Below are 24,628 nucleotides of genomic sequence, written 5' to 3'. Positions count from 1 at the left end.
TATATATATATATATATATATATATATATATGTACATCTCATAAACATATATTTATAACTGAATGCTGCATGTGTCACTTGAAAAGCCAATATTCTAATTTATGATCTCCTCATAGACTCGACTGGATGTGGGTCTGCGCGTGCCGGCTTCTCGCGGGGCACCTGCGTTCCTTGTCGCGGGAGAAACAGGCGTTAGGTAGACACCAGTGTGTAACTGGGTGTACGTTGGTGCTGAAAGATGTCAAGAAACTGAATATGTTTGTATATGGTACATGGATGGCACTTAGGTATATACATCATCGATCTGGACAACATGTGCACCATTTGTTGAGATCTTTGAAAATGGTTTGCTGCATATATAGGTCTACAGGATATAAATGAGTATTGCATGAGTATATATTTTTACTTACTATAATTATACTTTCGCTCTGGCTGGCTTCAGTATGCAATAAATAGTAGAAAAATTATTTTCGACAAGAAAGCTGGGTTTACCCATAGTGCCTGGTGACCTTACGGGTGCCAGGTAGCCGTCCCTGTCTGTCCATAAATGAGTGTAACAGGGTCCTGAAATATTTCAAGGGACAGCACATGATTATAAATGTACTGATACATGACAAAGCCTCTTGTACATCGTAAACGTTGTATCATTGGTGATGCAATTTTTTTATTTTAAATACTCACTTGTAAAAATAAAATTTTTACTATTATTTTCGTATGTATTCTTTACTATATATAAAGGCAACAACTGCAAAAAGGCGTTGCGACGACGATGTAATTTGTCAGTGTATTCATCTACGAGATCATTTTTTGTTAGTATATGTATATTTTGTATTGGGCATATTACTGATAGATCTTATACGTGCTATTTTCTTGACGCTAGTTTCACCCCAGCACCTGAGGTTTCACTTTTGAAGTCGGCATTTCTGAATACGCTTCATAGCAATTATTTGTACATGCATAATTATATATGCATGCGGTACGCTGAAATTGTCGTAAAACAATACATATACTCAAAACTGCATAGGATATGTACGATACTAAAATCCACACTGAAACAAACGTGAAAATATGTAAGATTGGGCCCACGTCAAAATTCACATATTATATATATACATCTTATATCGTACATAAAATAAACCTCAGTTAATGTGATAACCTCATGCGATTGATACTGGTGGTATAAGACCACAATACAATTAACTTTGAGGGGACGCCGTGGCCTCCGTGGTTAGGGTGCCAGCGTGGCGCAGAAGCCTCTCACCAAATGGTCGCTGTGAGTTCAAGTCCCTGCTCATGCTGGCTTCCTCTTCGGCCGTACGTGGGAAGGTCTGCCAACAACCTGAGGATGGTCGTCGGTTATCCTCCCCACCCCCCATAATGGTCTGCCCGGTTTTTTCCCACCACAATTCAGGCCGTCGTTTTTTAAGTGAAATATTTTTAAGTACGACGTAAAACACCAATCAAATAAACAAATAAATTAACTTCTATCCTCACAAAAAAGAAAGAATAGGAATCTTCCATGTGTTCGTACCTACAGTTTCCCCGTGCACTTGTCTACCCTCGTGGAGCGCTGTGTCAGGAGCAGGTCTGTGCAAATACAAACACAAGAGAATACAGTTAAGTCTGATATTGACTGACTCATTGATTGATTGATATTTAACTCACATGACGGCGGTCAGGTTTATGGGTAGATGAGGCTGCGTAGGCCCTGTAAGTAAACCATCGACCTTCACCTGGTACCTGAAACACTCTTGACTTAAAACCGCGACAGAATATGCGATAGCTAGATTCGAACTCGCAATCTCATTGGTCAAAGGCCTTATGGCCGCTGCGATCCAGCGGCGTAACCATGTGTCTATGCCAGCGTAGCACACTATATGTGCATTTGTACCACTGGCTGTCTCCATTTTCTTGCCAGCTTTTGGGGTATGGGTCTTGTGTTACATCTATTTTGGAATAACCAGGGATGGCATGCACTGAAAGTATGAAATGAGTATTAAAGCATTTGGCGGCAAAAGGTTTATTTACCTACCTTTTCATCTTTTGCCTATTCCTGTGTGACCCTGAAATGCGAATGGCTTCATTAACTGTCTATACGTATATGTATCACTTATTTGGTGCCAAACGGCGCCAGAATATTGTTCAGTGTACGTACGTCTCACCACAAAACAACATCAGGAATATAAAAAATGAGAGGTCGTGTCACCTGAAATGATGGAACTAAACTGTCTTACAGGGACCTGTATATGTTTCGAAGAGGACGGTCCGTTGTGAAATATAGTTTAGATGCTTTCATTTCAATCATTAGGTCAAACAAGACGTGGCTACAATCTCATTCTGGAACAGGAAATTTTCTATATTTACCTACTTTCGTTGTTATCGGGGCCTTAGTTTGTATCGATACGTGATTAACGGTGTTCTGTATGTGTTTGTCTTGCATGAAGTTGGCTGAGATCCACTCGCCTACCACCAGTATGATATATAGCCTATTGCATGGGAGAACTCTGATTCTCCGATCCTTAAAAACACCTATATCTTACAGGTGGTTGTCGTGTAAGTGAAAAAAACGAGGACGGGGAAATGCCGATTGCCTTTCCTATGGGTCCGTGGGTTCAGGCATCCGGCTTTCTGTAATTAATTGATATCTTGAAAACTTTTTTTTTCTTATTAGAGAAGAATCAGGAAACTTACAGGTTACGCTGAGTGTGCCCGAAAATCAGCACGATGAACATGATGTGCATTTAATGAATTCCTTGCGGAACAAACGCGAGATGATTATAGAATCAGACCTATTCATCTGAGAAACGGCTTCATTGTCTGTCCATATGCACTTATTTTCCATTCCATTTTGTGTGCAGTTAGATTTTGTGTAACTTAAGATCAATTTGTAAACTAATTGGATCCGTGGATATGTTTTGCCTAGAACTATCTCTGTGATTCTGCTTGGCCTCCCAGTAAATAGCTACATGTACTGAAAAAAATGCAAGGTAAGCTGTTCAGATCTTTGTAATGTTTGCCAGGCTAATGAGACCATTCATCATGTTTTACTCGTGTGTCCGCGTTACACTGCTCAAAGAAGAATATTGATTTATGACCTTGTAGACGCTGGAATTGTTAACCAAACTCTGAGAACTATGCATTGTGCACCGAAAATGCAAGTTTAGTTTTTAAAGCTGTGAGGAATTGTTTATGTTGGGGCCACAAATCTTAAGCCCCGTCATTGTAGTAATAGTTCTGTATGAATCGACCATTGTTGTTGATTAGAACAGCCTGAATGCATCAAACACTTATTCCTCCACATAATGAGAAGAATCCTGATGAGAAGTCACAGGTTACATTGATGTTTGGTCATCTGTGTAATCGTTTGATCAAAATGTGTCATTTTGTAATTGATTTACGTTTGCAAATCTCACAAGTCACAATGACAATACCAATCTCTTCTGAGCTGCACGTTTCGACATACCGGTAGGCTACTAAATGTCCAGATATCTTATATGTATGAAGTCGGTGTTTTTCGTCTTAAGAGTTCGCCGAATGAATTAAAAACCTACATAACGATTATCCAGTGATTTTCAAAATAAGGTTGTAAAATTAAAATCTGTCTCAAAGCTGGGTCTTCAACCAGTTTATCTACGCGTCGAAACTATAGCCTATACCGCTTTAACAACGAAACTTGCCATTAGCCATTTTCTGATGTCCCACCTAACCTAACGTACTCCTAAAAACGTACGTTTTAAACGGGAGAGACTGTAATGAGGAGAGGACTATTCAATATAGAGGTTAAACTGCCCTCGTGACCTCATTGTTGGAGTCAAGTATCATATCATCGAGCCATATAAAGGGATACATACTCATCACTGATTCGCTGGTGGTGTCCAGACTATGATTGGGATAAGCTGAACTTTGAGTGTGGTGCATTTATTCAAGCATGACAAAGGCTTTAAACTTTAACCAGTCAATCTTTTCTCCACGATCAGCCAATCAGCGTTGATTCTGTGTCCCTTTAACGACTATAAGCTTCCTCTTACATGGATGTAGTGGCACTTTTTTTTTTATATGTTTCTATAATAGTCCATTTCATTACTCACGGTGACGGTAGCAGCACCTCACGACCCCAATCACAAATAACACAGTGACACAGAACACCCCAAGTGTAACCCCGAGAACGATCAGCACTGATGTAGTAGTAGTGGGTGAAATGGGGGTGCTGTTTTCAGTAGCAGGCGACGGTGAAGCTGTGGGCTGGCCAGCAGGTGGCGACGTTGAAGCTGTAGGCTGAGCAGCAAGTGGCGACGTTGCTGACCCTGATCCGTCGGGCTCCTGATCTGGTGGCAATGACCAATCAGAATCCCTGTTAGGTGGGATAAATGGTCTGTTCTTACCATTTTTCTGCACACGCGTCTGCCCAGGAGTAGGTCTGCCTGAAACAGGAAAATTTATACAGTTGTGTTCATTCATTTTTTGTTTTTTGGCAAATAAATTATTTTATATTATTTAGAATTTGCATGTGTTTTTGAGAAAAGGCATTTATATCATATGTTACGTTTTGTATACCGTGCAGTAGTTTATGATACATGTACATTTATTGTTGTATTATTGTTTTCATGCCATATTCAGTAATATTTTACTTAAATGACATCATGATGGATACGAACTACTTACGATCAACTTGAACTGTAACTATTTGTTTGCCTATATCTGTCGTACACACAAACTCCCCATTGTCTCTCGCCGGTTCAAGGGCTTGAATTCTGAGGTTGACAGATCCAGCGACGCTGACCACGCCCTTCCAGGGGGATTCTGGGATGTTGATGGTATTAAACACCCCAAGGATGGTCCAGTTGGCTTTAGTCCAAACACCTACTTTGTCCAGTGACCGGCATGGTAAAATAAGACTACCACCCTCGTGTCCTCGTATAATTGCTCCACAACACTCTGGTACGGCCCATAGTAAAATGCCTGGTTAGAATGATGAATATTTATTTATTTACTTGCTTCTGTGGGCTTTCGTTACATCGTGCTCAAGGATATTTCACTTATACGACGGTGGCCAGCATTATGGTGGGAGGAAGCCGAGCAAAGACCTGGAGGATAGAACGTGGTGGTGGTGGTGGGGGGTGGGGTGGGGTGGAGTGAGAATAAATTATTAATAAATATTTATTAAATTAATTTATTTCAATTGATCGGCCTGTAACGTTAAACTCATTATTTTTGCATCACTTCCACGGCGACGGTCAGGTTGGTCACTGGTGGAGGAAAGCAGTTTTTGAAGCAAACTACCCTAGTTCGTCAGATTTATGACAAATCTCATTACAGGTATTCATATAAAAGCGACGGCGGAACAGGCTAGAGCTGAACTCGAAACTGTTAGTGACCGGATTTTTCATTGATTTAGTCGGAATCAATAATTAAGCGCAAGCCTCGCGTTACAATTTCATTTATTTATCCATTCGGTGTACTCAAATATATTTCACTTGTAAAACTTTTGTCGGTTTTAGGCCTACGTGTAGGCCTATATGGCGAAGGACATCGGTTTTAGGCAAGTAGCTGACGAACTTTCCCACACGTGACGCACAGCCATATGTCAATGTCGGTGTGGGTGTCATACTGGAGGAAGCCGGCTACATAGTGATCTGTTAACAAACTTCATGTAAGATCACCTAATATAAACGAGGAGATACATGTACAGTACATAGTGCTGTCGAGCAAAAAATATTGTTACTGATGCCACACAAAGAGTGGAGTTGGGAAATGAGAAGAATTCCCTGTCCGAGCCTAGGATCGAACCTAGGTTGCCTAGGTCCGAGCCTAGGATGCAGTATATCCTATCGATTAATAGACGGGTATCTGAACCACTCGGCCACGAAACTCGGCAATGGGTTATACATAATTCCGTAAATGACCTCAGCTTACGGCCCTTTGAAGAAACTCATGCAAATTCATCATCCACTTTCACAAGCCCATTTTCTCGTGAGATGTTATAGGCGTTATAAGCGAGGGTCTCCATGCACGTTTGAATGTGTAACTGAGTGTAGCAGAAGTGTCAGTGTATACATGTATGTCAATCTTTTTAACTATATGATATATCTTATCTTTGTGTAGATCATATGTATATAGTAAAATAAATTAAGGTTCATTATTCTGGTTTCAACTTTTAACTACATACATGCCTTCAACAGGAGTATGTCTATAGCTACACTATTTCGTGAAGGTAAATGTATATGTGTATCGTGCATAGCACAATGTTCATTAGACAGTCAGAAGAAAACCCCAAGCCCAACTAAAACCATAAATGGTTCTTATCTTGAGAATGAAGTGCATCACCACACAGTGCTTAAAAATAATTTCCTAAACTATAACACATAAAAATTTATATACATGTATACGCACAAAGAAAAGAATTAAATGGTCCATCTATAGCTCTTCTGATCCACGCCATCGCTGCATGTCCTGTATAAACAGAATCTCAACATTTCCGGTGTTTGTCAGCGTTTGGCAGTGCCAGGACTGTCATATCCTGCCGACGAAGCCGTGGCTGGCTGACAGGGGCGTACATTTGAGAGTTATCGAGCTTGAATAACACACAATTAGCAGCTTGCTACAATATATATATATAATGAGTAATGGCATACTCCTCACGGGCAAAATCCAAGATGTCACCTACGATTTCCAAACGCTCTGTTAATAAACGAAGATCTGTATCCACAGCCTGAACGTATAAAGTAAAACATATAGGCCTAACGGTTAATAGATGGTTCACTGAGTCATAGACCCTGGTTGTGTCACTTGTATTATAAGTTTTGCGGGTCAGTGCCATGCATGCAATTGGATGACGCCACACTGCCAGCGAGGTTATCTGAATATTGCAACGTGAACTTAAATAAACACTGCTTTATGTGTCTGTAACCCACAAATGAACGCAAATAAATTCAGGCTGCAGAAAAAAATGTACATCCTGTAGACTTAAAACTCGACCAGTCTTACCATGGTTATAACCACACACTATATGTACCTTACAGGGCCATATATCATTCAGGAATAAGCGTTTCCTTTCAGATTACCAGCAGGAGAAAAATATATAATAAATGTAGGCCTACACCTACAGACTCATTAACTTCTTGACTTCTTCTTACGTATGTTCTCACATATTCTTACATAAGCCGTCTTGCGCAGGTTACTGGAAGGGAAGTAACCAACAGCATCGTTCATAATTTTTGGTCGCTCTATAGTAGTCTCCCTTGTTTACGAGCTAGACGTAATCCCTACATATGTGCGCACAGGTTATACTGCATTCAACATTTCATCTGCCTTATTTGCAGTAATTCTGTTAATACGTATTCCTGCTTACTGCTTATTCTTTACATATTCTTCACATAATCTGTGTTAAAGCTGTCTAATATGGCGTGTCAGTAAACGTCTCCATATATATACCATCTGCTCTGCACGTTGCCTTCTTCAGTGACCAACCCTTAATCTATAAAACAACATTAACACTGTAAGGTAGATGATAGCGTTGGTTTCTGGAAATACATTCGTTACGAACGTATTCTGACTAACTATTTGGTTTACTTTGTTTTACACTACACTTCTGATATTCTGTCAGCAATATCAGAACGGTAGCTGTTTGCATACATGGAACAGTAAAGTCGAGCTAGAGCCAACATGCATATGTACTGTGCATCCCAACTGCCAATAAATAGAATATTAATTTTAGCAGTTGATTTTTACAACATTATAAAGGTTTATAATATTTGAAATGGAACTGGCGAATAATTATCTAAAGTTTAACCAGCATATGCATACTGTGATTAAACGTCATCTGGATTTTGAACCGGCCTGCATTTGACAAAGTATTAAATCCCGTGGCTAAGGGCTTTATAAACGCAGCCAAGATGTAACACCACTACTGTATTTATATGAACAATTAAAATACAGGCGTAACTGAGATATCTTTATACCTTTTCTTGCTTCTATTGTCAAATATGGACCTTTTAATGTTTGTTAGACACCGTGAGTAGTGTGACGATTTCAATTAGCGTCTCAACGTATTACTACAAAAACATTGTGTCAAGGTTATTCCATCACACACCTTCGCTCTAAGTTTCTTATGTTTTACAATGAGTATAACCCGTGACTTGGGGCGGTATATTCTTCACGTTTTTTTATTTATAAATCACGTAGATTTATTATTTGCTGCCTTCCTCTCCGGCTGTACGTAGATCGCCGCGTTGAGCATAGGAACAGTTGTAAACAAAGCGCTGCTAAGATACATATTTTATTATCGACAACTTGTATGGTACACAGTTTGAGCACTGATTTCACTCAGTCGCCTAGAATATACCTTGCGTTTTCCCAACATCATTGAAAACTGTTGACTGCTTCTCTTCGTATGATTCTGTCATTTTTTTCGTACTTAGTATATACTTAGTTCTTTGGTAGTTTGTGTTACACGTCGCTTTGGGAATTGACCTTGAGATTATTGACCTGGAACATCCATCTTGGTTGATGACTGGTTTACGAATGTCTGTTTCAACGCATAGATTGGATTCTTCACTTATTATTAAATTGTTTAAATAGAAATTCACGTAAGGCCCTGATCATAAAGGTCATAAACAAAGGTGGGAAAGGGGATATTCTAAATTATAATCGGCTGGTTAAAAGAAAATGATATTGGGAGTAATGGTAACAATAATATTCAACAATATATCCGTATTTCAATGAATTCAGAGCATTAAGAGCAATTGATAGCGGTTAATTTTTTTAATAATACCTATAATGTGCGTATAGTGTTTTTTCAGTTTACATTTTGAAGTCTCAAATTAAACCCTTTAAACATCCTTAATTTCATAGGGCTTTAAAACCCTTTCAAGTGTGAAATATTTCTAAGAAATGTAAATCTCATATTCTTCCTATATAATTTGTATAATTAATGTGCACTCCTTTATATCATAGACCTGTGGCTTGACAAAAATCAGGATAGCAAATGAACGAAGAGGTTTGGCTTACTCTTATTATGCTATATTTGAGATGTGTACATGTACGTAGAATGCTAAGTTCTGTATCAAATTCGTTATATTCAACCTGCGGATGGTCGTGGCTTTCCTCCGGGCTCTGCCCGGTTTTCAGCCACCATAATGCTGGTCGCCGTCGTATAAGTTAGTTATTCTTGAGTATGGCGTAAAACATCGATCAAATAAATAAATTCGTTATAGCTGGTTGTGATCATTTGGGGCGCTTGTCTTTCAATCGCAATGAAAACACGGGGCGTGGGTTCAAAACTATTGTCTGACCGGGAATATTCAGTATTCAATTATTTTCGGCGTTTTGGAGAACTTTACTTCCTTGTGTGGTCTTACATGAATTTCGCTGAAGATTATGTTCCACCATTATGATATATGTCACACGTGGGAGAGTTTGCCATGTAGTAATTCGACGAAAGTATGTGGCTTATACCATTTACGGGCAATTCGGTTTCCGCTAGCCCCCCCCCCCCCCCCCCCCAAAAAAAAAATGGCTGTCATCGTATATGTGAACAATTCTTGAGAGTTGTGTTAAGCAACCATGAATTAAAGAAATTCGGGACGTCAAACATGAAGCTGTGAAACCTCGATTGAAAGATGATATCTAGCTTATCAACATAAACAGATAAATGGAATGCTGTTTCAAGCGGAAACCCAGTAATCTATAGGCACAGCTTGATGTGGCGTTAAAGACAGGTGTTGGGTAGACATTGTCATCAGTGGCTACACATAGCTGTGTAATGGCAGATGCTGAAGTGTCAAGAATGCAACTTGTTTGAGCGTGATTGACATGATCGGAGAACTATTGCACCATTTGTCGAGGCCCTTGTAAATTATCCACTCTTTTCTGTAGCGGTACAGGTCATATTGAGTATGCGCTCAACTGCAAAATGGCAACAAAATTAAACTTTGGACACGCATTGAATGGTTACACCACGATAACACACTTTTACCTGCGGAAACAGAGTTCTTTTTTTTTTTTTGAGTCGCCGTCCGTTATATCTGTCCATAAATAGGTATGTACATGTGTATGGGTGCTCAATTTTTTTTCTTCAAAAACAAAATTTGCTTATACATTAAAAGCTGCCTTTCGTACCTGTATGGGGCAACCTATCTATCGTTCAGAGAAGCCTATTGCATGTCTGGTTATTGCCTTGACCAATGGTTTGATTGTACTAACACGCAATTGTTGAAAAAATAATTTCCCATTCATTTCTTGCATACCTTGAAAAGTTCGTCAGCATATATTTATCCCTGGTGCATACATATAAAATTGTGTAATTGGTTTATAGTATCGCGTTCACATACATGTTCCTATACAGTGCATCATCCATGTTTTGAGAGCGTCTCTCACCTCCTTCGTGGCGATGTCAACAGTCAGAGGAATAGACACCTGGGGAAGTGCTCCACGCGCCGTTAGCCGAATTTTGGGGGATGAAGGAGAGGCAGGGGTCCGTTCCTGTCTATTTCTGAGGTAGAAAATCAAGAATACGTCATAGCTCGCTACAGGGTGAACAGCGTGATTGTCGTAATCCGCTCTGTCTTCACCATCCTCCCGCACCGTCTCTTCTCATTGTGTCACACCTGCCACCACAGGCTGCTGCCCCTATAACGAAGATTTAGACTAATCCTTCCACAAGCTAATTCGGCATCGTACTGGGTTTTCCAGGTCTTTCCAGCGGCGCAAAACTTTTCCGGGATTTACCACACGATCATACACCAGTCCATATTTGACTCAGAGTAAACAATAGACTGAATTTCCACAGATAAATAAACAACAACATAGGCGTACAGTAAAGAGAGAAAAACCAGACCACCGACCAAATTATGACATCTGGCTAATGGTTACACGTAACCGGTGAAATACGCCGTCCTGTCAATTTACCTCCGTTAGGTATTTATTCTAACATTTATGTAAATGTTTAAGTAGTAGCAAATTACAAAAAACTGTACAGCACCATGCATGACTTTAGCTGAATTATGTAAAAAAAATGCAGTGATGTTATTTTATGCAATATTTAGACGTCATTTGTCCAGAAATACGCAAAATAATGTGTTGTTACAACATTTAACACACAATAACTTTGAAACAATGCAAAGGAAGTGTGTTTTTTGCGCACTAATTCCTTACATACACTGGAAAATAACACAATGAAACCAAAATGTACATCTGAGTCAAAAATACTTAACCCGGGATAGTTTCAACATCATAGAAACACATTAATAGCTAGATATATAACGGTTACTGTGTCAGGTACGTCCTCCATTTTACCTCGCGAAGACCTGTAGACTGTGATCAGCTGTACTTGTGAGGTCACGCCGATCTTGACAAACTCGGCAGGTGTCTTCGGGTATATGGTCGCCCTAAGTACAAAACGCTTTTTAAAATGCCCATATACGCCACCAAAATAACTCATATTCATATTGTTTACATTAATGACATGAATATGTGACGCTAGATCCGAGTTAGTGAGAAAGTGGCATTTCCACTGAAGCAGCACTTTAAGATTTTTCGACTCATTAAATCGGCGTGATTTGCAGAAAGCACTTGTGAAAGTGAGGTAACTTCATATAACATTAGAGGATTTCTATTGTGTGGTATCTTAATAATCTACATGTATTTGAATTAATTTCCCACAGTGCCTATTAAAGGAACTATTTCGTATTGTTCCTTTGTATATAAAAAGAAAGAAAACAAGACATTATTTTGCGACTGACAATACATTGCCCTGTGAATGTTACCGTGGCAACCAGCAGCTGATACATGACCAATTCATGAAATTCGAAACATTTGCAAAGTTAATTATCAGCAGTTCTGTATTAAAACATTTAACAAGAGACATGCATGGGACAGGCTGCTTCTGAGTGTATAATTCAAAATAAGATGACCAAGTGATAAGATGTAAATCGTTTTACGTTGATCAATTTGAGCGTACAGTTCACATTAGATATGTATACCACGGCGATAGTTGTATGTCCATGCAGGGAGAGGTGAAAGTCAACGAACCAAATCCATTACCAGAAGCCCATTTAAAGCAAAAACAATACATATATATTGTGCTAGTTCAAATTTTCATCAGATAATGTTACCTGTGATATTTTTAAACACGCACAAACACGAATATTGAACTAAATTCCCTATTTATTGTCGTACACATACCATATTATTATTAAAGTGTTAAAGCATAAAAACTTCAAGATTTCAAAATTTTCGAGTACAAACAATCGGAAGATAGTTCTTTTTTTTTTTCACAAATTCATGTCATTCAAGATCTAAATTGGCGTGGGTGCTGCAAGATGGTAGACGATTGTCCAGCTTCTCAATGAAAACGAGACGTATGCTATCTATATTGAGTGTGAACAAAGAGGTGCGTTATGTGGAATAGTGCCAGTTTGACTTAGCAAGCGGTAAATAACAGAACTGATATAGAAAGGTATTTCTTTATTGGATAGAATCGTTATTCCGCGCTTTGTTTGTCAACATTAACCATTGTGTTTTTAGCACATAGCCAATAACTGCTATGAGCTTGCTTTTCCACCTCATCCGATCAAGTGATTCTAATTATCACCTGATAACATATGCACATGTCTAACTGACATCAATGCATGTTTGCCGATTTCAGAGATAAGATTCGTGTGGTTGATTAGAGCCAGCGATCCGAAGTCCTTGCGTCCAAACACGCCATAGCCCGGCCTTCAGTGGAATATGGGACGCGGCTATCATTGCATTGTGAATGAAACACCACAAATTTAACGGCGTCGTAAGCGGAGTCGCCAAGGTGACACAACGGTTGATAAATCACCCGTCCGGAGAAGATTCCCCGCTAACGTTGGGATGAACGAGGAGCGCTCTGCCGGTCGTGCGCGCAGCCAGGCCGCTGTACAAATCCGGCACTATATAACACTGACGAAGCGTGCCGAGCACACAATAACCTGGGGACGTGATCTGTCGTTCACAAAGTAATGGATCCTCGTCTTGGATGATTATTAATACTTCTACATCACAGCCATATCATATGGCGGAAACATTTCATATATCGCGTGTACTCTTTGTCTAATCAAACGAACTCTCCTTAGTTTTCTGTTTTTCTTTATTTCACATTTTAACCATTTTTCTGATTTTGTATTAAAGGCCGCAAGTACGACCAGCATAACCTGTCCAGTTCAATTGCCGATTTTCACTGTACGCTTGGCTGGTGGCCTTTACGTGTTCCTAAACAGGCGTGTTTCAATGGAGATTGGTAATTTCGTACATGGCTGGTTGTGACTAGCGGAGAAATTGTGCGGAAAATAACGCTGATCTCTATAGGCTTGCACGATGAGGGCTAATGTTGATGAAGATAAAGCAGTCCATTAACATAACATGTATCTGATTGACCGTGTGCCCTGTTTTTAACAAGTACTGTATAGAATCTTGCAATGAATTGAAATGATCAACGATCAATGATCAATGGGAGATGAACAACAGGCACCTGTTCACAAATTTATAAGCTAAACACTTCGTAGTTCGTTTTCGCATATAACTTAGGACAACGCATTATTGTGTATCTCGTATCAACTTACTATAAATTACAAATATTGCACACTTAATTGACTTATACAAACTTTACATCAATACGTGCATCACCTAAGATTTGGATTAAACCTTCTACATAGGAGTTACTCCTATAGGGCCTAATTCGAAACTTTGATGGGATTTATCATACGGTCAAATATACACGCTCGTCCATGTTGACTCATGTTTGAATATTATAAGGTTTTTTGGAGGCTCTCATATAAACTGATTCATTTCAGGTAGGTTACGTTTGTCAGAAACTTGGCAAAGTTCGATGTTTTACGCCCGTCTCTCCGATTATCTCCATGCTTACAAATGACTTCTGGTGAAAGCTTCTTAAGTATATATGGCGTTAAGCAACAGTCAAATCACTAGAAGCGCATGATCCAAATCCCTTATATCGTGTATGACGTACTGTACATGATGTATCGAAAAATCAAATCAATATATTCAATGCAGTCGTCGTCTTTGTGGAGAAACAAAATTTGATCTCCATGAACTCAGAGATAATTTACCTTCCTCAAACTGAAGCAATCGAAATACACGATTCAACTATATGACTTTATAATTGTAGAGAATATCGTGACAATAAAAAAATCACACAACAGGATGATAACAAATGATGTACATCGGATGCCCGTTTTGAACTCTGTCCTACAGTATGCATACAGTCATATACATCATAAATACCAGTGTTATTATATTTACTTGTTAATGTAATTAAAAACAATCGTTTATAAAGTGAACTTGCTCTGCCTATAACGGTACTCTTTGTACAATATTTCACTCCAAGGATTCGTTTCGAGGTGAAAACTCAAGCTCATAACAGTTGTTGGCTATGTGCCAGAAGTAACCGGTTTATGTTAGCAAATAACCTCGAAATAACTATTCTACCAAGCAAAGGAATAAATTGCCATATCGGTCATGGTATTTACCGCCTGCTGGGTCAAACTATAGTATGCACCTGCTCCACAGCTGGTGTTCTTGCAACACCACAACTTCATAATTAGGTATGGGTAACACAAGTTCTGTTTTGGTTTCAGCTTACTAAATTTATACAGCTATTTCTACTTCTTAAACATTCCGTTCACCTGATATGCAGGTCCGCTGATGCATCGTGTGACACACAAGAAACTTCTCTGCGAGTCGAAAACTTACACTTTTCACCCATACAGATAAATGTAACTCGGTTTAAAACCAACCAATACGAGCACAGATCACGTGATAATTAACTAATTTCACGCAATATAAAAGCCAATATGTCCACATAAAATAATAAGTACGTTGTTTTTTTACAGAACATGCCAGATATTCCACTTACAGCTCATTGTAGCATCTTATGTATGTAGTGGTATCATGTCGATCATAAAATAATTTTTTGTTTATCGGAATTATGTGCTTAAAAAAACTATAACTACCCGATGTCAGCGCCTTTTGCATCCAATATGTACTTCGAATATAGTTAGTGGAATATAGTTTTGGCTGCGTTTTTGCGGTTATATTGCCGATTGTGGCCATATGTGTGGGACTGTAAATCCCACTCCTACAGAGTGCCTGGGCGAGTTGTTGGCCGAACAGATGGTCCTCAATGACGGACGTAAGCCGAACTTCTGCCCGAATGGGATGAGCTTTTCAGCATGTAATTAGCGCTACGGCAAGCGGATAAAGTGGTCGGAAGCGGAGACAAATTACTCCCTCGTTGTAGCGTCATTTGAAATCCGCTAATCAAGCAGTTGCCACTGTTTCCGACTTTGTTGTAAAACACACACTCCGGCGTTTGACTTCGGCTCGAGGCTGCCCCTTGGACCGTCCTAATTGGCCTGTTGAGCCAAGCGGACGTTCTTCACGGAGAATCCGTACCTGTCCCCCACACCTGATACCGGGGTTGAAAGGCGAGCAGCCCGGGCAGAGATGGATTCACGACACCTGACTGCATGTCAGCAACATGATAAATTCCCCAGTCTAATGACTCCAGAGAAGCTTCTTCATTTCCATTCCACCTCATACAGTGTATAGGGCATAGTTGTCACCGGAATTAACTGAGCGTATCAAATTTTGTCGAACGATGATTTATGCGCTTTTTCTATCAAAATTCATGAACATGAGGTCGTTCCGAGGAAAGTTTACCAGCTCATTTCCTGCCCTCCCATTGCTACAAATGTCCCCATTAGTTACGTGGCCAATAGGCATTTGTCATCTGTCACTTAACGACATTTTAAATTCTATAACTCTACCTTGATACTCTTTCAATGCACGCCTCATCCCTATTTTGGATACATAACTACCCATATCGCACTAGCATTCATTCACTCATTTAATCACTGTTTAAAGCACTAATGCTCGTGCGGTTTTCAATAAGATTGCATTTACGATTAATAATCTGGTAGCTGTTTTGAGAATGAGGATTACATAAATACGCTGTCCATAATGTTCCCACGGGCTCGGCGCTGTTGTTTAACGCAGAGTGAATTGAACGTGTCCCATTTCTAATGCATCGGACGGAGATTAACTGCACTGACTGGCTAGTAGAATATGGGCAAACGCAATTGTCAACACGGACTGTGGAAACACTGTAGTAAGTGCGTCAAGTAATCGCATGGACTATTCCAAAGGCAATCGCATGTGCCTGGAAGTACAGCATTTATAGTCATTCAAATTACCACCAACAAAGCATTCTTGAAAAGTTTAACCACTGATATGGGATTTTCTTGGACAATGCCCGCACTCATCCACATACAATAGTCGACGTGGCCTATCCCTATCGCCATGTTTTTATTTGATTATAGTTTTAGGTCATAGTGACTTGAGATTATTTCATTCCCTTGTGACAGCGGATAACGGAAGTCGTAGTGCATCACCGTGTCCATGTACACGTATAAAACTCCTTATTTCAGGCACAGCTGAGTCAGGAGGATTTACAGGTTTTAACACGGGACTTCACTTCAGCATTTTAAATGATTTGACAGTTTAACGCATGCATCGACGCCTGCTTCATGCATCATGCGTGGAGTACACAAGCTCTGGTCTCGGAAAGATAAGAAAAGAAAATATAACATCACGCACGCCAGACTTATGTATGTACTGGAAAATAATTAATGCACACTGAAAATAAATACCATCTATAATATACATCTTGACAAAATAATGGCAAGAAAACCACTACGGTAGTACAAATATACAAACAGTGTAAAGATCTTCCATTTGAAACACACGCAAATTCTCTTTTACCTCCATATTGGTGATGAGCTTTTTTACGTCACCTTGGAATTTACTTGACTTAGATTTACTGAATTGCTGTCCTACAAGTGGTATACCTACTTTAAAAATTTTTATACTTACATGACTACTGGTTTGCGTAAAATTGTTGTTTTAATTCGCACTCATATTCATTCATATATTGTATTCTTGTACATGAATATGACGGTTAACATAACATCTAATGGATAATGGAATTCTAAAAAATAGAGAATAGCATTCGTTGTAAAAATAAAGAATAACGACCGCAGTGTAATAAGATCCCGTAATGTTAAAATTATTACACTATGGGTGGCACTTGCAATCCGCAATGTAACATTATTACATTATGAGTATACCGAGAGCTACCCACAAGGTAATCATTATTACCCTATTACCCTATGGGTAGTCATTACCCATTTCGAACCCATTATGTAACAAAATTTATCCACATTACGTCTATATTTGTGCAAATAGAGTATTTCTTACAGATGAGTACAAGTATCTGTTCAAGGCAGAATTTGCAACTGGTGTAACATAAAAATAAATGAGACTTTGTTCGGGCTTTCGCTGGCTTAGTGATCTAACGTGTGAGTCATCGATGTGAATCACAAACTCTTAACCTGATTCACCTCATGATTCTGCTGATTCCGCCGCGGCTTAAATTAGTTTGTTTGTTACCTGGTGGAATAATTTTTTTTTACTATAGGTATACGGGAGTCGATCCTTGGTTTGATAATACGTAAGATCTTGAATATGGAAATTGTTCAGACTTAATCGGGTTTAGTCCATGCAGCTTTATTTTAATATCTATAACCTTTGTTTTGGGGAACATTTGAAAAAATTCACAACATCTAGGTAATGAGAATAGTTCGGTATATGGAAAGGCCAGTTGTTTTAATAAAAAAAGAACTAAAGAGTATTCAAAACGGATATGAGCATAAATTTCAGTTGAATGCAGGTGTTTTACATGATAGCCACCTCGAGACAGTGCTCTAAAAACATGCACGCGACCTCAATGGTCAAGGGTTAGTCATCTAAAGTGAGGATGCTGTGTTGACATAATTTTTGTAATACATTAGTTTTTTAACATTGCCGTTGGAGTGTATAACTACTGAGTGAGGAAATGCTCTGTACGTGCAACGCCAAGTCCGCTTTTCTCCAAAAATAAACCTTGTCATCAACTGTCATATTCCTGACGATTCAATCAAATGGAATAAAAAAATAAATACATACTTTGTGTTAGTTAAATGGGTATTCACTGAACATGCAGAATTAGTATAAGACATATTCTAACAAAGGTCAATTTTTAACGTCTACTAAAATTATGGTGACTTTGGTATTATTAATTTGGGCTCAGCTTTCATACAGTTTTCCGTCTCAAGGACTCAATAAATTACAACACACACGTATATCATAAGGGTCGCCCCCGCCCCCATACTCACACAAATTGTGCACGCTTCTTGAACGCAGACCAACGCGCTTCTTCATAGTCAGATAAATGAAATTACTTTACACAATATAAGTATGAAAAATAGATTATGTGTATTAGAAAGGTAGAAACTTGTCAGTATTTATCTTAGTTTTCTGATTTCTCTAGTACCCGGGTGAGGATTAAAAGATCAGTTTATTTATGTACTGTACTTAGTACTTTACGTCGAATTAAAGTTTATTCCACTCATTTGACGGCGGCCTGATTTATGCGTAAAATAACTAGGTAAAAGTTCCTGATATACTGAGGGCCGTCTGGTTTATGAGTATAGGCAACAGGGCAAAGTTCCTGATATACTGAGAGCCGTCTGATTTATGAGTACAGGAAACAGGGCAAAGTTCCTGATATATTGAGGGCCGTCTGATTTATGAGTACAGGAAACAGGGCAAAGTTCCTGATATATTGAGGACCGTCTGATTTATGCTTAAAGGAAACTGGGCAAAGTTCCGGACATATTGAGGGCCGTCTGGTTTATGAGTATAGGAAACTGCACAAAGTTCCTGATATATTGAGGGCCGTCTGGTTTTTGAGTATAGGAAACAGGGCAAAAATCCTGACATATTGAGGGCCGTTTGGTTGAGTATAGGGGACTGGGCAAAGTTCCTGACATATTGAGGTCCTTTTAGTTTATGAGTAAAGGAAACTAGGCAAAGTTACTGATATATTGAGGGACCTCTGGTTTATGAGTAAGGAGACTGGGCAAAGTTACTGATATATTGAGGAACCTCTGGTTTATGAGTATATGAAACTGGGTAAAGTTCCTGATATATTGAGGGCCGTCTGGTTTATGCGTATATGAAACTGGGCAAAGTTCCTGACATATTGAGGGCCGTCTGGTTTATGCGTATATGAAACTGGGCAAAGTTCCTGATATATGGTTTATGGGTATAGGAAACTGGGCAAAGTTCCTGATATATTAAGGGCCATCTGGTTTATGAGCAAAGGGAACTGAGCAAAGTTCCTGATATGTTGAGGGTCGTCTGGTTTATGAGTACAGGGAAATGGGCAAAGTTCCTGATATATTGAGGGCCCTCTTTTTTATGAGTATAGGAAACTGAGCCAAGTTTGAGCACTATTTGACCTTGGGCAGAGCTTGATAAAGACGACTTTAACTCGATTTGACGATCATACCGCGAATACAGTTACAATATTTGTTTTCGTCCCAGACCTTAAAGAAAACTGAGCGAGCATCTTCTGTACAGATGGCCTGCTGAAAGCCAGGTTCAGTTCTGCCACAAGTCGATACAAATTAAGTTGTCACTTTCTATTGGGTTTGACCAATCGGAGACCGGGTTGGTGCAGCTAATTAGCATTCAGTAGGGCAATGGCAGTGTCTGGATCAATGCCTCAATCCACTCGGCACATCTGTCCACGGCTGCTCACACGACTCCAGCCTCCACTTCCACTCCGTCATGCCCACTTCCCCGTCAGCAGGGAGAAACGCGCCTACCCACTGCCCCCTAGTCAGGAAATACTCTCCAATTATGCGCAGATAAAACCGTTTATTAAGTTAAATAGAATAAAATGAGAACAATAACTGGTCGTTTCCTTTCGAAGCTGAACGGAGTGTGAACCGTTAGAAAATAGCGAGCTCTCACAGAAAACTGAATGTTACATATATACCAGCAATCAGAGTTAAACGCTTAATAAGACAATACTTGCCAGTCCAACCTTGTATTCCTAAACTAGATAAAAAAAAGTTATGCATGTAGGCACCTAATGTTTGGCTGTCATTTGTCGGACAAACCAGAAAATGTCCAGTGATTTCAACAACAATTCTAAAAGATAGGCGGGGATTTGTTATTTGCTAACAGTTGATATGATGACACTCCATTGAGAAGGGCGACAGTGTTGAAGACGCCAGCCCATGAACATAACACTGGTGTAACTGATGTACAATCAGGCCACCGTCCGTTCTGTGGGCAGTCTGAAGGAGCAGAGCTCGGGTTATTAATGATGTGCGCGACGGCCGATGATCACATGGGCGTACTCTGTCGTCAAAACTAATGAACTTTGGGTAGGTGGTGCTTCCATGTGCCATATCCACCGACGAAGACAACAGCGCTGGACCGGAAAAAGAATCCTCGTACACGCGGTTTACATGCAAACCCTCTGTGACAACAGCTCCGCAATTCCTGACCCGCACGTGTCCACAGACAAGTCTAAGTTTAGAACAATATCGTATAAATTCACGTGGACACACTAAGGTGCTACAGTGGCTTAAGGCGGCACTTCTGACTTGGTCATCATATTGAGTTAGAGTAGGCCCACGATCATCAGGGACCAACACACCCTGGAAACATGGGAACTCCGGGATAATTCGCTGTTATACTCCCTGGTAAGTACATGTTACCTATTCTCTTTGTTAAACAAGCTGTTCGCTTCCCGTCAATTTCTTGTATACAGGTGTACATTTAAGTGTGAGATTGTAAAAGTTATAATCTGTTTAATTGTCATCAGGTTTACTTTATATTTCATGTGTTATGCGACACATATGCAGCGTTTAGAATTATATTCTACTCGCCGTCATGAAAAAAAACGAAAAAAAAAACAACAACAAACAAACAAAGCAAACAAAATAAAAAAAACAAACAAAAAGACAGAAGACAGGCACTCATAGATTTGATGAATTTATGCCTGTGCACAACGGCAATGTTTCGTTACATGAAATGCACAACAAATCAACTTAAACAAAAGCAACGACGACAGCGTTAGAGTGTGTCACTTGTCACACATCACCTGGTTATTCTGCCACACAGTTTGGCATACGTGCTGCATGTACTCCTAATCAATACATACCTGATTATATCGTACACCCAGAGGAATGAAATAATCACACCGATACCCGACCCTGTTCAAGTGTGCCGTCCACGAGACATAAGCGCCTGTCAATTATGTTTGTTTTGTAAAATACAGCAACCGTTTTGCGTTCGAGTTTAATTATAACAGAATTATGACGAGAAGTTGCTGGAAATTTGATCTACTTGTCTTTTCGTCAAGGCTAATCCGAGCAGTAATTTGTGCTGGGCAACGTTCTGCTGAAACACGAAATTACTTAGCTGTTCATACAGGTTGTAATTAGTTCCTTGATTACATGCGCTCTTGTAAACGTGACATTAAATCCCCAAAGCCTGCTCAACATAATAATGCTTGTAATATAGATATATAGTCCGTTTGACACCGTTGAAGTATTATCAGAGAATATTTCGATAGTAGAAGACATTTTGACTGTCATACGAGTTTCGGTACATTCATACCAGTATTTTAACGTAATCTTCGAAGTATTGTATGAAAAGATTTCGTGATGTACACTAACTACCAGTTTACACGCAAGTTATTATGATGGTAGACCTACCAGCGTATATTTACTTTGTAAAGTATAAACAACTCCTGTACTGTATTAAACCTGTAAATGTTTTATCAGGGATGCCTAATGGAGTAAGGTGTTCAAATATATTTATATGTAATTATATAATTATTTGTTTGTTATCTCAATTAATCAGATTTCCGGTTGCGCCTTCATGTGACTGAAATTAAAACATATTTGTATCTGGGCAGTTAAAACCTTATTTTCGCTGCGCTGGTCCCAATAACAAGTTGAATAAAGATGTAACAGGTTCGAACCTAGCTATAGTCCTTCTGCGACATTTTGCGATGGTTTTCCCTGGGCACTCCGTATAATTGAAGACTTTTGAGAGCAGTATTCCACATTTTACCACAACAAATAGCACAGACGACGCATTATACAGAACTGCTATAGGCATCGGGAAACGGCGTGAAACTTGTTAATGTGCACAAAATTATATATCTGCATTTAAATATACCAGTATGCATGGAGATGTATTTCGGTTGCCAGCTTTCCTCCCACCATAATGCTGGCCGCCGTCGTATAAGTGAAATATTCCATAGTACGGCGTAAAACATCAATCAAATAATAAATGAATTAATGGAGTTGTATATGCAGGTATTAAATTTGTATTTGAGTACAAATATATATTTGTATTTACATGTATTTATGTTTACATTTGATTGCCAAGACATATTTGTATTAATCGCACTGAAAAGAGAACATTTTTAGAAAAACAAAATAACTGATACGACATTGAGCCAGACACGGAATAACTACAGGGATCAAAACTACAAAAGTAGGTTTTGGGGAGATAGGTTTTGACAAATTTCAGCTAAACCAAGAGTACAGGAAAACCCTTCGTTCTTTTTGTTCATAACACCCTGTGTATACATCTTTGGTTCATTAATCCCACATTTTCTATAGGCTTGAGGTCGTTGTTATTTTCTTTTTCCCGTCTAATAATTCTCAAGTGGTGTGCCGTTTACTTACTTACTTTGAATAAATCAAACAACTTGTTGTTTTGAATATTATGCACAAAGTTAGTATTCAAAGTACAGTTCACATGTACTTAAACGTCTGATTGGACAGAATAGTTATAAGATTTATAAATGATCAAGTAAAGTAACAGAGAAATTTATGAAATGTATGATAAATGATGGTAGGTAAGCTAACTTTCCAGACATTAACATTTACTCGTGTGACCGTGTGGCCGTGTGGCCGTGTGCGCAGTTTGGCGTTCGTTGATCACCACTCGCTTTTAAGGCGTGCGTATCTATACATCTCATGTGAGAAAGTTCCTCACTAACTTGCACTAAGGCGGTGGCTTATCCCGGGCACTCCAATTCCCTCTACACATTAAACTGAGTCCCATCGTGTAAATTAAAAATTCTTGAAAATGAATTGTTTAGAACAACAAACATTCAAAATAAATGAATGTCTCCATGCTGAATGAGTCGGATCTTGGGCTTAGTATGGTCTTCACTTGTTAGATGTATGTATAATTTTAATAAATCTTATTGTCAGCAAGCTCAGTGTAAAATAGTGCTGTGCACGTTTTTTCTTATTATAGGACTAATTATTTTTCACCCGTTACATTGGCAGAGCACATCCTGTGTACACCCACATTTATTATCAGAAAGGTTCCGTTTTAATGAGATTACAGGGAGAGAGGAAAGTGTTGATTGTTAGAAGGCTCCATTCGAATGATTCTGCATTTCCTCCCGACAGATGTGAAGGAGTTGGAAAGCTGGCGTCTAATCCCACAGCCTGTCCTCCCTGCGGAGTTCCATCGTCTGCTGGTTGGCAGACGACACACACTGCCTCCAGAGAATATCACGTGACAAATTAAATTCGCTCTTTGGAAATTGTCTGCTGAAGTATTTCGATTAAAATTGGAGAAAACTGTATCGATCGTGTGTAAATCTGACCAGCTCCATCCAACTTCAGTTTATTTCCACCCGAAACCAGTGTTCATTTCTTGTTTCTTCAACAGTGCACAAAACATTGATTTCTGACACGGTGGCCACTTCCTAAATGACCTCCTGCACGAAAACAAGTCATTTCCCCAGCGATTAGTTTAACTCTTGATCCTGGAACAACACCGCTGCTCGCAACAATTGATTCTGGAGCAATACCATCCGGAAACAGATCGTTTTTTCTTGAGTAACTACACAGCTTTGGACGAGCTAACTTATTATTCTTGGTGCAATATACCGTGTTTGGGTGTTAATGAGGGAATGCTGCACGAATCACTGTGTGTAGACCAGAGGTCAGGAGCGAACTTGTGTGAAGATATACATTGTATGCCGTGAGTAAATCACGAAAAGACTGAGGCTGCCTCGACTGTTCCAGTGATCATGCCCACTAAGTAGCACAACGAGGTAATTGAAGGCTGGGTAGAATAGGAAATTTGTCACATCTAGATATGTTTTAGTATTACTAATAGAGGAAATCTAACACATTCTTTGAAATTGGAGATTAAAACAGGAAGATATGTAAATATTTTGGCATGGATGGCGGTGTGATGGGTCTCAAGAAGTTAACAGAACATGATAAGTTTTTATTGACAAGTACATGTAGTTTTGACGAATACATTTGTTGCAGTAGCGAAAATCGGTAGCTGTGGAAGTGACATTAATGTAGACATGAGCATCTGGATTGTTGTTTGGTGCCCTCGGTATTTAATTAGAGGAAGCAGAGAACATCTGAGGTCTGTCAGTGGATCGCCTATATATCAGCCTATCTGTCAACCGACAAGTCGCATCTCATATGTTCCAGTCAGTCCATGTTGTCTTTATAACCGTATAATTCATCGGCTTCCTCAATATACTCAGGGTATTGTATCACAAGCGAAAATGTTTTGTCATATACATTAAGTGGGCCATTTATTGGTCTGGGCGCTTTTACCTTAAACTTACTAATGTCTGGAACTTATATTAGTCACAAGTATTGCATGTAAATATGTCTGTGGCACGTTT

The 24,628-nt window shown here is 39.2% G+C and overlaps 1 protein-coding gene across 1 annotated transcript; it reads right to left on the bottom strand.

Moving 5' to 3' along the window:
• Positions 1-81: 81 nt before the first annotated feature.
• LOC135462118 (uncharacterized) lies at positions 82-6,528 on the bottom strand. The gene is made up of 7 exons (XM_064739477.1): positions 6,391-6,528; positions 4,663-4,959; positions 4,089-4,421; positions 2,033-2,063; positions 1,532-1,587; positions 493-564; positions 82-231 (listed from the first exon to the last, which is right to left on the bottom strand). The coding sequence occupies exons 1-7, from the start codon at positions 6,437-6,439 to the stop codon at positions 95-97; spliced, it is 975 nt and encodes a 324-aa protein (XP_064595547.1). The 5' UTR covers positions 6,440-6,528; the 3' UTR covers positions 82-94.
• Positions 6,529-24,628: the final 18,100 nt, after the last annotated feature.

The sequence above is a fragment of the Liolophura sinensis genome, chromosome 1 (genome assembly GCF_032854445.1).
Source record: "Liolophura sinensis isolate JHLJ2023 chromosome 1, CUHK_Ljap_v2, whole genome shotgun sequence".
NCBI classification, from domain to species: Eukaryota; Metazoa; Mollusca; class Polyplacophora; order Chitonida; family Chitonidae; genus Liolophura; species Liolophura sinensis.
This window is presented reverse-complemented; position numbering and strand designations above follow the sequence as displayed.